This window comes from Lithobates pipiens, unplaced genomic scaffold, assembly GCF_037356315.1.
Source record: "Lithobates pipiens isolate NorthernLeopardFrog02 unplaced genomic scaffold, aLitPip1_a1.2 Scaffold_27, whole genome shotgun sequence".
Classification (NCBI taxonomy): domain Eukaryota; kingdom Metazoa; phylum Chordata; class Amphibia; order Anura; family Ranidae; genus Lithobates; species Lithobates pipiens.
Window position 1 is genome coordinate 131,697,343 of NW_027507788.1, and position 13,831 is coordinate 131,711,173.

Here is a 13,831-nt window from a genome sequence, read left to right on the forward strand (position 1 = left end):
ACTGGAAGCAGTGCCTAATTTGCCTCTCAGCCCAGTCCGCCCCATAAGACTGGAGTTACACTAACAGTGCAAGCCAGCAGGGACCCTTTAGGTGTTGCCCCCCTGCAAAGTGCTGCCCTAGGCCTGGGCCAGTATACAACGTTGGGTAACCCCATACTTAAAAAGCCCACCAAGTTTAACAACCTAAGACTCATACTCTTGCTCCCTTTTACCTCCAAACTCCTTGAATGCCTAGTCCACAGCCACCTTACCTGCCATTTCATTGAGAACAGAGCCGGCATCAAGGGGGGGACAGCTGATACAAATGTAAGGGACCCAGGAGTCCGGGGGATCCGGCCTCACCATGAGAAGGCAGGAGCGGGTGAAGGGGAACCGTGTTGTGTACTGCAGAAACTAACTCGGCAGCTTCTGCTGCTCTGTGCCACTGAACTTAGAGATCAAGCTCATTACTGCCACTTCTGGTGGCAGTAATGAGCTTGATGTCTATATGCATGTGCACCCCTCGTGTGAGCTGCTTGTACATTGTCATGTAGTGCGATAAGCTACAGCTCCTCTGTGTCTTCGCAAATTGTGTAATTTTTGTGGAAACAAGAGCTGGGACTAGGTAGGAAGACCTCCTTTACAAGTAGAAGCTGTGAAGGAAAGGGAGGGAGCTGTTTGTGTACAGGGAGGGGCCAGAGCTTTGTGTGTTTACAGATGTGTTTATGTGGGGGGCTGACATATATACATGTGTGGGGGGCTGACAAATACAGGTGTGGGGGGGCTGACATATATACAGATGTGAGGGGGGCTGACATATATACAGATGTGAGGAGGGCTGACATATATAGGTTTGAGGGGGGCTGACATATACAGGTTTGAGGGAGGGCTGACATATACAGGTGTGAGGGGGGCTGACATATATACAGGTGTGAGAGGGCTGACATATATACAGGTGTGAGGGGGCTGACATATACAGGTTTTAGGGGGGCTGAAGTATATACAGATGTGAGGGGGGCTGACGTGTATATACATGTGTGAGGGAGGGGGGCTGACATAAATGCAGGTGTGAAGGGGGGCTGACATATATAGAGGTGTGAGGGGGGCTGACATATATACAGGTGTGAAGGGGGGACTGACGTATATACAGGTGTGAAGGGGGGCTGATGTATATACAGGTGTGAAGGGGGGCTAACGTATATACAAGTGTGAAGGGGGGCTGAGATATATACAGGTGTGAAGGGGGGGCTGAGGTATATACAGGTGTGAAGGGGGATGAGGTATATACAGGTGTGAAGGGGGGGACCGATATATATACAGGTGTGAAGGGGGGCCGATATATATACAGGTGTGAAGGGGGGCCGATATATATATATACAGGTGTGAAGGGGGGGCGATATATATACAGGTGTGAAGGGGGGCTGACGTATATACAGGTGTGAGGGGGGCTGACATATATACAGATGTGAGGGGGGCTGACATATACAGGTGTGATTTTTTTTTATATATATATATATAACTAAACCCTGCTTTAAACTTCTCCACAACTTTATCCCTGACCTGTCTGGTGTGTTCCTTGGCCTTCATGATGCTGATTATTCACTAAGGTTCTTTAACAAACCTCTGAGGGCTTCACAGAACAGCTGCAATTATACCAAGATTAAATTACACACAGGTGGACTCTATTTACTAATTAGGTGACTTCGGAAGGCAATTGGTTCCACTAGATTTTAGTTAGGGGTATCAGAGTAAAGGGGGCTGAATACAAATGCACGCCACACTTTTCACATATTTATTTGTAAAAAAATGTTCAAAACCATTTATCATTTTCCTTCCACTTTACAATTTCACAATTATGTGCCACTTTGTGTTAGTTTATCACATAAAATCCCAATAAAACACATTTATGTTTTTGGTTCTAACATGACAAAATGTGGAAAATCTCAAGGGGTATAAATACTTTTTCAAGGCACTATATATACAGGTGTGAGGGGGGCTGACATATATACATGTGGGGGGGCTGACATATATACATGTGTGGGGGGGGGGCTGACATATATACAGGTGTGAGGGGGGCTGACATATATACAGGTATGTGGGGGGCTGACATATATTCAGGTATGTGGGGGGGCCGACGTATATACAGGTGTGAGGGGGGCTGACATATGCAGGTGTGTGGGGGGGCTGATGTATGTACAGGTGTGAGGGGAGCTGAAAAATACAGGTGTGAGAATGCAAATTCTGTGGGATGGCCCATGGGCAGGCCCTGTGGAATGTTTGTGGTGAGGCTTGGGGGGGCCCATGCCTAAAGCTGTGTAAGGGACCCAAACATTTCTGATGGCTGCCCTGATTGACCTCTCTGCTGCCTTTGATACAGTTGGCCACCCCTTCGTCCTCAAAAAAAACTATTTTCCCTTGGTCTCCATGACTGCGCTGTTCATTGGTTCTCATCTTACTTATCTCACCACACCTTCAGTGTCACTTCCAACTCTACCTCCTACTCTTCCCTTCCTTTTTCTGTTGGGGTCCCCTAAGGTTCTGTCCTTGGACTTCTCTTATCCTCGATCTGCACCTCCTCTCTGGGTCAGCTGATATCTTTATATAGTTAGTTTCATAGTTTCATAGTTAGTTAGGTTGAATAAAGACACCAGTCCATCAAGTTCAACCTGAGTGTCTACAATTGTCCCTATCCCTGTACATTGCACACTCACATCGGTCCATGCCCTTAAGGAGCCCACAATCCAAGGTCCCCATTCATATACTAGGGCCAATTTTTTTGACAGAAGCCAATTAACCTGCCTGCATGTCTTTGGATTGTTGATGATTTCTATGCTAACGACACCCAAATCTATTTTGCTACCTCTCAGTTCACCCCATCAGTCTCCTCAGGCATCACTGATTTACTAACAGACATATCAATATGCCTGTCAGACCACTTCCTCAAACTCAGTCTAAATCTAAAACTGAGTTCATAATATTTCCTCCCCCACGTGCTTCTTCCCCTGACTTCTCCATCAAGATTGATGCCACAACTATCCGTTCATCCCCGCATGCCTGGGTGCTCGGGGTATCCCCACATGCCTGGGTGCTAAGGGTAACCCTTTGGAGGTTGAGCTGTTTAAATATTGCCACCTCAACCTCCTCAACATCTCCAAAATACAGCCCTTTGTTCACTAAATACACCACAAAGCTTCTGATTCACTCCCAGGTTATCTCTCTCGCCTTAACTAATGCAACTCTACGGAGGAAACACTCAACTCCCTGAACAAGGCATTACTGCAATCAGCAGACTCGGTAGCACCAAAACGCAGGGCACTCATCAGGAAGAAAAATGCTGGATGGTTTAATAGCTCCCTCTCCGTACTAAAGCAAGAACGCAGAAGAGCGGAAAGAACATGGAGAAGAAATCCCACCGAGGAAAACCTATTTAACTACAAAGGTCTCACAGAGAATTATCGGAAAGCAATCTTCAAAGCCAAAAAGGACCACTTCTCATATACAATCTCAACGGCCGCAAACCAACCACGGGAACTGTTTAAACTGGTTAATCAATCAATGAATCCGGTGTGCCTGGAACCCCTAGAAAGCGAATCCTAGGATTACTGTGACAAACTGTCGGATTTTTTCATCGATAAAGTCAAAACCATCAGGGAAACAATTTGTCAGAAGAAAACATCCAACCTCAGCCAGCAAATACATAAAGAGGATGTCTGCACCAACATACCGCAACTGCCAACATTTTCACTATCCCCAATTACCGCAGACACCGCAAAAAACATCATTAATAAACTGCGTGACAGTACTTCACCTATTGACATCATCCCCACAAAACTACTGAAAGAATGCTCCGACATCGTGACTCCAACCATAACCCACCTCATAAACCGATCATTCCACGAAGGGATTGTTCCCAGCATCCTCAAACAAGGCATCGTCAAACCTCTACTCAAGAAACCAAACCTGGACCCTCAGGATCCAAACAACTGTAGGCCAATTACAAGCCTCAACACCATTTCTAAGATCATGGAGAAAGCTGTAGTACATCAGCTACAACTTCACCTGGATACTCACAAACTCCTGGACCCGCTGCAATCAGGCTTCCGATCGGGTCATGGAACAGAAACAGCTCTCCTCAAGATTTGGGATGACGCCCTCGAAGCAGCAGATGACGGAGAGCTGTGTCTCCTCGTACTGCTAGACCTAAGTGCAGCGTTTGATACAGTAGATCACAATACTCTACTCGTCCGCCTCACAGAAGTAGCCGGAGTCCAAGACATAGATCTCCAATGGTTCGCATCCTTCCTAGGAAATCGGTCACAGACAGTGAAACTAGGAAAATTCCTCTCCGAAACTCGGGCAGTCACCTGCGGAGTCCCTCAAGGCTCTCCGTTGTCACCCATTCTCTTCAACATTTACATTCGCCCACTCCTTCAAATCATCAGATGCTCAGATCTCTGCTTCCACTCTTACGCTGACGACACGCAACTTTATTTCCGGATCAATGGAAAAAAAGATCACCAACAACAACTTGAAAACTGCCTCAAATCAATAGAGGACTGGATGACCACCAACTCCCTCCAGCTGAACGAATCAAAGACAGAGCTTCTTATCTTACACCCAAATCATAAGCCCTCAACCAAAACCTCCTGGTCTCCACCAACCGTCTTTGGGTAGACTATCTCCCCAAAGACCAAAGCGAAGAGTCTCGGGGTTATTTTAGACGCACAAATGTCAATGGATGCGCAAATAGGATCTGTAGTCAGTCGATCTCACCATCTGCTGCGCATGCTTCGCAGACTCATCCCTTTTATCCCAAAGAATGACAAAGCAGTGGTAGTTGGAACAATCATTAATTCACGACTGGACTACGCAAACTCGCTTGACATAGGATTACCACAATATCAACTTGCGCGATTACAACTGATCCAAAACACGGCGGCAAGGCTGATAACAGGAAAAAAACCCTGGGAATCCATTTCTCCTTCACTGAGGAGCTTACATTGGCTAACCGTAAAAAATCGGATCACGTTCAAGACCCTGTGCCTCACCCACAAATGCGTGCATAGAGAAGCTCCGCAATACCTAATGGAGAAAATAAATCATTACACACCAAACCGCAGTCTTGGATCAGCCAACAAAAACCTCCTCCTCGTGCCCAAAGCCCGGTATAAATCCAAGGGTGATCGGAGATTCACTGTCCAAGGGCCTCGGCTATGGAATTCTCTACCAATCAACATCCGCCTGGAAGAAAATCACCTGGCTTTTAGGAAAAAACTCAAGACCTTCCTCTTTTAGCAGATGATCAAAGCTCGCCACAGCGCCTAGAGGCGATTCAGTTCGCATTGTGCGCTATACAAGTATTTCATTCATTCATTCATTCATTCAACCCCCTCCTCATTGGCTTACCTTTACATATGCTAACCCTTTTCAGTCCATCATGAATGCCACTGCCAGACTCATCCATCTTATTAACCAGTGTTTGCTATCTCTTTCTGCCGATCCCTCCATTGGCTTCCGCTCATCCAACAAATAAAATTCAAAATACTAACAGCTTAGAAAGCCATCCAAAACTCTTCCCTCCAGCTACATCACTAACCTAGTCTCAAAATGCCAACCGAACCGTTCTCTTCAGTCCTCACAGGTTTTCCTACTCTATGGTTCCTTCATCTCCTCCTCCTATGCTCGCCTCCAGGACCTCCCGAGCCTCCCCCATCCTCTGGAAAACCTTACTTCAATCTGTCCGACTATCTCCATACTTTATCCACCTTCTAATACACTGTCTTTTTTTACCTGCCATCAGCTCATCTCTCACATGTATTACATTTTGTATCACTTGACCCTCCCTCTTAGATTGTAGGCTCTAAGGAGCAGGGCCCTCTGATTCCTCTTGTATTGAATTGTATTGTAACAGTCATGTCTGCCTTCATTATGTAAGATTTCTTTTTTGATCATATAAATTAAGAGATGGCATTCTGTATGAAATATATTTTGATGGGTTTTAAGAATGTCCTGGAATACCCTAGGGATGAAATGAATATACAGAAATAGAGTTCATGAACAGGAAACCGCACTGGGGGGCTTTATTTAAGGCAACACAATACAGCAGCAAAATCCTAAGGCTTTTTCCAGCTTCAGTGTGCTGATTGAATAAAGCCAACTGGTGCTTTAACCTGTTTGTGAACTCTATTTCAGTATTTGCTTGGATACACAGTCTGACAAGCGGGAGGACAGTGAGCAGGCGGCATTGTGGTTCCCTAAGGCCAATTCCCTAATCCCTAGTAGCTGTGGCATCTGTTTGTGTTTTAGGATAATAATTTTTAGTAAATCCTGCTCACCTCGAAGATAGCTGGCATATTCCACTCACATAGTAAAGGAGTATTGTTCTATAGGTACATCGATTGAGTTTGTTTGTGAGCATTATACCAAGGTTATGTAAATGAATGTAGTTAAAAGCCAAAGCCCCAGGATAATTTGGTTTGCCAAGGAGTAGGTGTACTACAGTATAGGGCCTCAGATTTGTCTACATTTAAGGTATGATCTACATTTACATACATACTGAGGTGACCATTATATAAGTAAATTGCTTTTAGTTTGTATTTCCATTACTCAACTTTGATTTAGACATATCCATATGCTGCCTAATAAATATTGCTTAATGTGCGACTGTAAATGCAAGGGGGACACCCTGTCTCATTTATGGAAGGATAATTACAGCTTGGACAGGTGTTCAACGACTTTTAAAATGATTAAGCAGGTTTTCAGAAGTTAGAGTTATCTAAGAGCATCTAAAAAGAGCTATCGGTTCCAAATTTATGTAAGGTGAGTGTAAGGGGGTTCAAATCATGTTAGTTAGGTGCTGTCCCGGATGAGAGGGTAAGGGTTATTGCCTTTCTCGGTTCTTTGGTTTTGTTGGGTTATCTTTAGGGCCAACCCACTGGTCCTGTGCTATAAAAGAAGGACAGTGGTCTGGAACAGGGAACCCTAAGCAGAGAGGTCCAGAGCCCATGAGAAAACGCCGTAAGGGAGAAGATTGGCATGTCGCACCTGGGAGAGGTAATAGAATGTTGCATGCTACTGCTGTAACATAGAAGGTCTACCTTGGGCTCGTCCCTGAAGATTCCATCAATGGGAAGTGTCACGAATGGATCCCTTCTTTATACATGGACTCTTCCTCTGCAGGTATGCCGTGGCAGTACATTAGGATTAGTGTTAGAGGAGAAATACTGTCCGTGCATGTTGGACTTTGTGATGTTCTTGCACCTTTGCAAGTAAAGCTTTGAAACTTTGTTCCCACCTGGTCTGAAGTAACTCAAGGGGTGTAATGCAAGTAACTGGCACAAATAGTCTACGGCTTGGGTCATTAAGAACATTGGGGTATGAAGACAACTCTGTAAGAATTAATACAGTGTGGCGTACAAGCTTGTGGTTACCTAGGGTAATAGAAGTTCACTAAGCAGCTTGTTAAGCGTGTACATGTGACAGGTGAGATAGAGTCTGGCAGCGAAATGTTGTTGGCACTAGTGTGACCGCGATTTCCCATAGCAATGGGAGCAGATATGCACCTCCGGGACCCTCCTCTTGTACACCATTACGGAACAGAAAAAGTTAAGTGCAGTCAAGTGCACACATGGAGTCAGCACTAGGTGCACGGCGGGACCCCATTCTGTTATTGGGAATGAAGTAGGGGTGATACGCTGGACAGGTGTAGAAGGCATTGGCTCTGCATGTCCCTCCTAAAGAGTTTGTTCATGTTTGTCATCTACTGAGTCATGATCGTGGTTGAAGTAAAGGTGCCCCATGTGTATGGCAGTGACCCTGTACAAAATGCCCAGAAGAACCAACCCCGAGGTAGGCTCTACATGGAAACATGGGGAGCATGATGACCCCCCCATCACCCTGCCCTTAGAAACACACACATATATATATATACATATATATATATATATATATATATATATATATATATATATATATATATATATATATACAATGGCCTCTCTTTATGGAGGGTTGGGAGTTGGGAGTTTCAACTGTTCTTTGCAATGGTTTTCCAAAGAGCATCGTCAAACCATCCTTTCTGGGGTCCCACACCAGTGCTCTAGGCTCCTCATCTTCTGTGTCTGCCCCCATAGCAAGCACATGCTATGAGGTCAGATCTGCAGGTTCACCCCTGAGCCAGGCTCTGTGTGTCCATAGACACACACTACCTGACTTGTACCCAAGTTAATCAACTCAATCAACTGGGGTACAACCAGCCTCTCAGATTTTTCATGCAATTATTGTCAGCAGCTATAGCCGCTAGCAATAATCACTGTGTGTTTTGCTGGCCTGGATGGTTCTCGCTGCCCCCATTGCCAGGTGAACACAATAGCTCCGCGGGAAGGATTTCCCTATCAACACAACCCATGGTTGCAGGAAAAAAAATCACTCCGTCTATGGCCAGCTTAAGTACCATGTTACATGTTACACCCTGAATATGGGTGTAGAGTGCCTTGAAAAAGTATTCATACCTCATTTTGTCATGTTACAACCAAAAATGTAAATTTATTTTATTGGGAAACAAAGTGGCACATAATTATGAAGTGGAAGGAAAATGATAAATGGTTTTTAAATTTGTTTACAAATAAATATCTGAAAGTGTGGTGTGCATTTGTTTTCAGGCCCCAAGTCAATACTTTGTAGAACCACCTTTTGCTGCAATTAAAGATGCAATTCTTTTTGGTTATGTCTCTACCAGTTTTGCACATCTAGAGAGTGACATTTTTGCCCATTCTAATTTGAAAAATAGCTCAAGCTCTGTCAGATTGGATGGGGAGCGTCTGTGAACAGCAACTTTCAAGTCTTGCCACAGATTATTAATTGGATTTAGATTGGATTTAGGTCTGGACTTTGGGCCATTTTAACACATGACATGAATATGCTTTGATCTAAACCATTCCGTTGTAGCTCTGGCTGTATGTTTAGGGATGTTGTCCTGCCAAGTCCAAGGCCTCAGTCTCAAATCTTTGCAGACTCTAACAGGTTTTCTTCTAAGATTGCCCTGTATTTGGCTCCATCCATCTTCCCATCATCTCTGACCAGCTTTCCTGTCCCTGCTGAAGAAAAGCATCCCCACAACATGATGCCGCCGCCACCACTATGGTGTGTTTAGGGTGATGTGCAGTGTTAGTTTTCCGCCACACAGAGTTTTGCTTTTAGGCCAAAAAGTACATTTTGGTCTCATCTGACCAGAGCACCTTCTTCCACGTGTTTGCTGTGTCCCCCACATGGCTTCTCGCAAACTGCAAACAGTACTTCTTATGGCTTTCTTTCAACAATGGTTTTCTTCTTGCCACTCTTCCATAAAGGCCAGATTTGTGGAGTGCATGACTAATAGTTGTCCTGTGGACAGATTCTCCCACCTGAGCTGTGGATTTCTGCAGCTCCTCCAGAGTTACCATGAGCCTCTTGACTGCTTCACTGATTAATGCTCTCCTTGCCCAGCCTGTTAGTTTAGGTGGACGACCATGTCTTGGTAGGTTTGCCGTTGTGCCATACTCTTTCCATTTTCAGATGATGGATTGAACAGTGACCCGTGAGATGTTCAAAGCTTGAGATATTTTTTATAACCTAACCTTAAAGCGGGAGTCCGCCGGGAGTCCGCATTTTTTTTTTTTTTAAAAGACAGCAGCTACAAATACTGCAGCTGCTGACTTTTAAAATAGTGACACTTACCTGCCCAGCGCGCCCGCGATGTCGGCACCCGAAGCCGATCTCTCGATCGTCTCTCGGGTGCTGCCGCCGCCATCTTGGGTATGGGAATCAGGAAGTGGAGCCATTTCGGCTTCATTTCCCAGTTCCCTACTGCGCATGCGCGAGTCGCACTGCGCAATAAGGATGGACCCGCTGCCTCTGGGATCTGTGTGTTTCCCAGCAGGCAGCGGGGGACTTTCGGAAAGGGGCGTAATCTACGCCCCTTTCCGCAGAGAGCTATCCCGGAAGTGGGTGCAGATACCTGTACTGTACAGGTACCTGCACCCCCCTCCCCCCTGAAAGGTGCCAATTGTGGCGCCGGAGGGGGGGAGGATTCCAATGAGCGGAAGGTCCACTTTAGGGTGGACCTCCGCTTTAACAGAACAGCTGTATTTATACTGAGATAATATTATACACAGGTGGACTATTTACTAATTAGGTGACTTCTGAAGGCAATTGGTTCCACTAGATTTTAGTTAGGGGTATCAGAGTAAAGGGGGCTGAATACAAATGCACACAACACTTTCCAGATATTTATTTGTAAAGCATTTTGAAAATCATTTATCATTTTCCTTCCACTTAACAATTATGTGCCACTTTGTGTTGGACTATAACATAAAATCTCAATAAAATACATTTAAGTTTTTGGTTGTAACATGACAAAATGTTGAAAATGGATCAGTGAGTTTGGGGTGGAGGATCTTGACTGGCCTGCAGAGAGTCCTGACCTTAACCCAATAGAACACCTTTGGGATGAATTAGAGCAGAGACTGCGAGCCAGGCCTTCTCATCTACATCAGTGTCTGACCTCACAAATGCACTTCTGGAAAAATGGTCAAACATTCCCATAGACACACTCCTAAACCTTGTGAACAGCCTTCCCAAGAATTGAAGCTGTTATAGCTGCAAAGAGTGGGCCAACTCAATATTGAACCCTACGGAATAAGACTGGGGTGCCATTAAATTTCATTTGCATGTAAAGGCAGGTGTCCCAATACTTTTGGTAATATAGTGTATATTATGGTCTGCACAGAACTCAGTTGACCACGTACGTATTCAGCATGGTTCTCTACCTCTACCTTGTTTCGTTACTATGGGAAGGCAGTTTTTGTAGTACAGTACCTGAATCATTCAAACATTTGAACAAAGGGAGGCTTCTAATGCCTTGTGGGAATGTAACTTTTTCCCTGGAACAGATTTGCTCATCAATAAGATGAAGGTGGGACGGACAACACACACCAAAATAAAAATGTATGTGTACGAAAATTAAAGTTGAGGAGCATTGTAAAAGTAAGGTTGGAGAACAAATAGTTAAACCTGTTCCCACTCCCATTCTAACTCCTATTCTAATTACCCTGTGAAAGAAAGATGTGTATACTTACCTATTCTTAGGGCTCTGCGGACCGGTCCCATGATCTCCCCAGCGGCTTAGTTCAGGGGAGAGGAGAGATCACCAACAACAGCTGAAATGCCTGGGCAGTTACATCACACATAGGTTAACTATAGGGCAGTGATGGCAAACCTTGGCACCCAGATATTTTGGAGCTACATTTCCCACGATGCTCCACTACACTGCAGAGTGCATGAGCATTATGGGAAATGTAGTTCCAAAACATCTGGGGTGCCGAGGTTCACCATCACTGCTATAGGGCATCTGTTGTTGATTGTCACTCCTCTCCCCTGAAGTCGCCGCTGGGAGCCGATCATGTAATCGGCCCTCAGGGCCCTCAGAATAGCGAAGTATACACATCTTCCTTTCACAGGTTATTTAGAAAAGGAGTTAGAGTGGGGGTGGGTGCAGGTTATAAGCTTAGTTAGGAAAAGCCTGGACTTCCACTTTAACTTTGCATACCTATAGTCTGTCTCTAATAGATATCAGGAATCGCTTGTAGATGGTATAGGGTGCGCACAGTCCCTAAATCCTTCCCTATGGTGAAGATGTAAAAAAATTCCTGGTAAGCTTTTCCATATATTTTAGGAATGTCCTTTCTCTAGTGTCTTATGGAATATGGTGAGAGATACTGCAATTATGCTCCAACTATAATTTATTGTATTTACCTTGTGCCTGATGGGCTGATTATTTCTATTCCAGGGAGCAGTAACTGCAATGACCAAGGCAATGGCGATAGATGAAAGCCAGTACAGTGTGAGAGTGAACAGGTATGCTATTGAATTTAAGCTACTAAGTGGCTCAGCAATGATATTTGAATACAGTATCTATAGGCGTATAACACGTTTAGGAGGGAATTTTAAGGGAAAAAACTTTTAGGAGGGAAGTTTAAGGAAAAAAAAACTTACATTTAAATGCCCATCAATGCAGCCTTATCAGTGTCCATTGCAGCCTTGTCAGTGCAGCCTTGTCCCAGTGCAGCCTTGTCCCAGTGCAGCCTTGTCCCAGTGCAGCCTTGTCCCAGTGCAACCTTGCCAGTGCAGCCTTGTGCCAGTGCAACCTTGCCAGTGCAGCCTTGTCCCAGTGCAACCTTGCCAGTGCAGCCTTGTCCCAGTGCAGCCTTGCCAGTGCAGCCTTGTCCCAGTGCAGCCTTGCCGCCAGTGTCTATCGCTTGGATGAAATTAAAATTGGCGCGCCGAGACTCAGTGGAGCGAACGCCCCTGAGATCGCAGGGACTGGGCGGAGCTGAGATACACATAGCCGAGTGTACTCAGCTCTTCTCGGATCCGCTCACAGTCACGCTCAGTCCTGTCCTATGATGGACATAACGCAGGTCCAATGGCGAGACTGGGCATGACTGTGAGTGGAGCCGAGTACACTCGGCTATGTGTATCTCGGCGGCCATCGATCCGCTCCGCTCACAGTCAGCGGAGATCAGTGGGGATCGGCGTATAACACGCACCCATGATTTTCCCCTGATTTTAAGGGGAAAAAGTGTGTGTTATACACCGGTAAATACGCTAATTTTAAAGATCTAGAAATCCATTAGGCCCCATTCACACTTGGTGATTTGGAATCAGTTGCAGAATCACTGTGCTTAATGAGGATTTGCTCACAGCAAGAGATGATTTGCTAAAGTCATAGATCTTGGCATTTAACTCATGATAAATAGGGGCAAACACAAAAGTGTTGCGTTTATAGTTTTGCTCAGTGTATATATACAGTTGTAGCACTGCTCCCACAGGAACTGCTGGAATACTTGTACCCGGGCTTCCCACTGATTATCCTGCAGCCAGTTACACGTATTATCGCACAGCCAGGTGCACACACTCTTCCGCTCATTGTCTTCAATGACCAGTCTAGGAGATTTGTTTTTATGTTATATTTGGAGAACTGGGATAGGAGAAGGGGATTAGTAGGATACTCTAAATTAACTATTCACAGGTTAGCACAACTCTATCGCTTTAGAACTAGATGATCTGCTGAATCATACAGTGTCTGTATGGAAGAATAAGTCCCTCTGTAGCAGATGAGACTCTGTGGCCTTTATCATAAAACTTAAGTCTTCAAGACACTAGCCAGTGTCTCCTTTAGCTCACACACCCAGTATGCTGACTTCTGAAACCAGAGGGGGAATTGCAGGAACACACACTCAGTCTCAAGGATCTCTTCAGGGTCTGTACTCACAAAATGTCCAGGGACAGCTGGTAGCCTCCTTCCAACTTCCAAGCGACACTCTATACCAGTGACATAAGACCAGATCCATAGACTTCCTCCCTCAGTCAGCTTGCACAGGAACCCTGGGTTGTAGCTTTCAGGCTTCGGGCCCTCAGGTCTGGTACCTGTGGCCGCATGACCGCCTTTGCTGGGGAGAGGCAACCACCTCTTGGTATATCTACATTAGTGGCTTTCCCCCCAATTAAATAATGTAATAAACATGAGGGGGTGCATTGGGGAAGGGGGGCCGTGCGCCCCCCCCACCCCAAAGCACCTTGTCCCCAGTTTGATGAGGACAAGGGCCTCTTCCCGACAACCCTGCCCGTTGGTTGTCGGGGTCTATGGGCGGGGGGCTTATCGGAATCTGGGAGCCCCCTTTAAGAAGGGGGCCCCCAGATACCGGACCCCCACCCTATGTGAATGAGTATGGGGTACAATGTACCCCTACCCATTCACCTGTGAAAAAAAGTTAAAAAAAAACACACAACACACAAGCGTTAAAATAGTTTATTG

At 45.4% G+C, this 13,831-nt stretch overlaps 1 protein-coding gene across 1 annotated transcript in view; it reads left to right on the forward strand.

Moving 5' to 3' along the window:
- HSD17B14 (hydroxysteroid 17-beta dehydrogenase 14) overlaps positions 1-13,831 on the forward strand; it is an 89,530-nt gene that overhangs the window by 40,949 nt on the left and 34,750 nt on the right. The window contains exon 7 of the mRNA XM_077457457.1: positions 11,804-11,871. Within this exon, the coding sequence (XP_077313583.1) occupies positions 11,804-11,871 (68 nt within the window). The remainder of the gene's footprint in view (positions 1-11,803; positions 11,872-13,831) is intronic.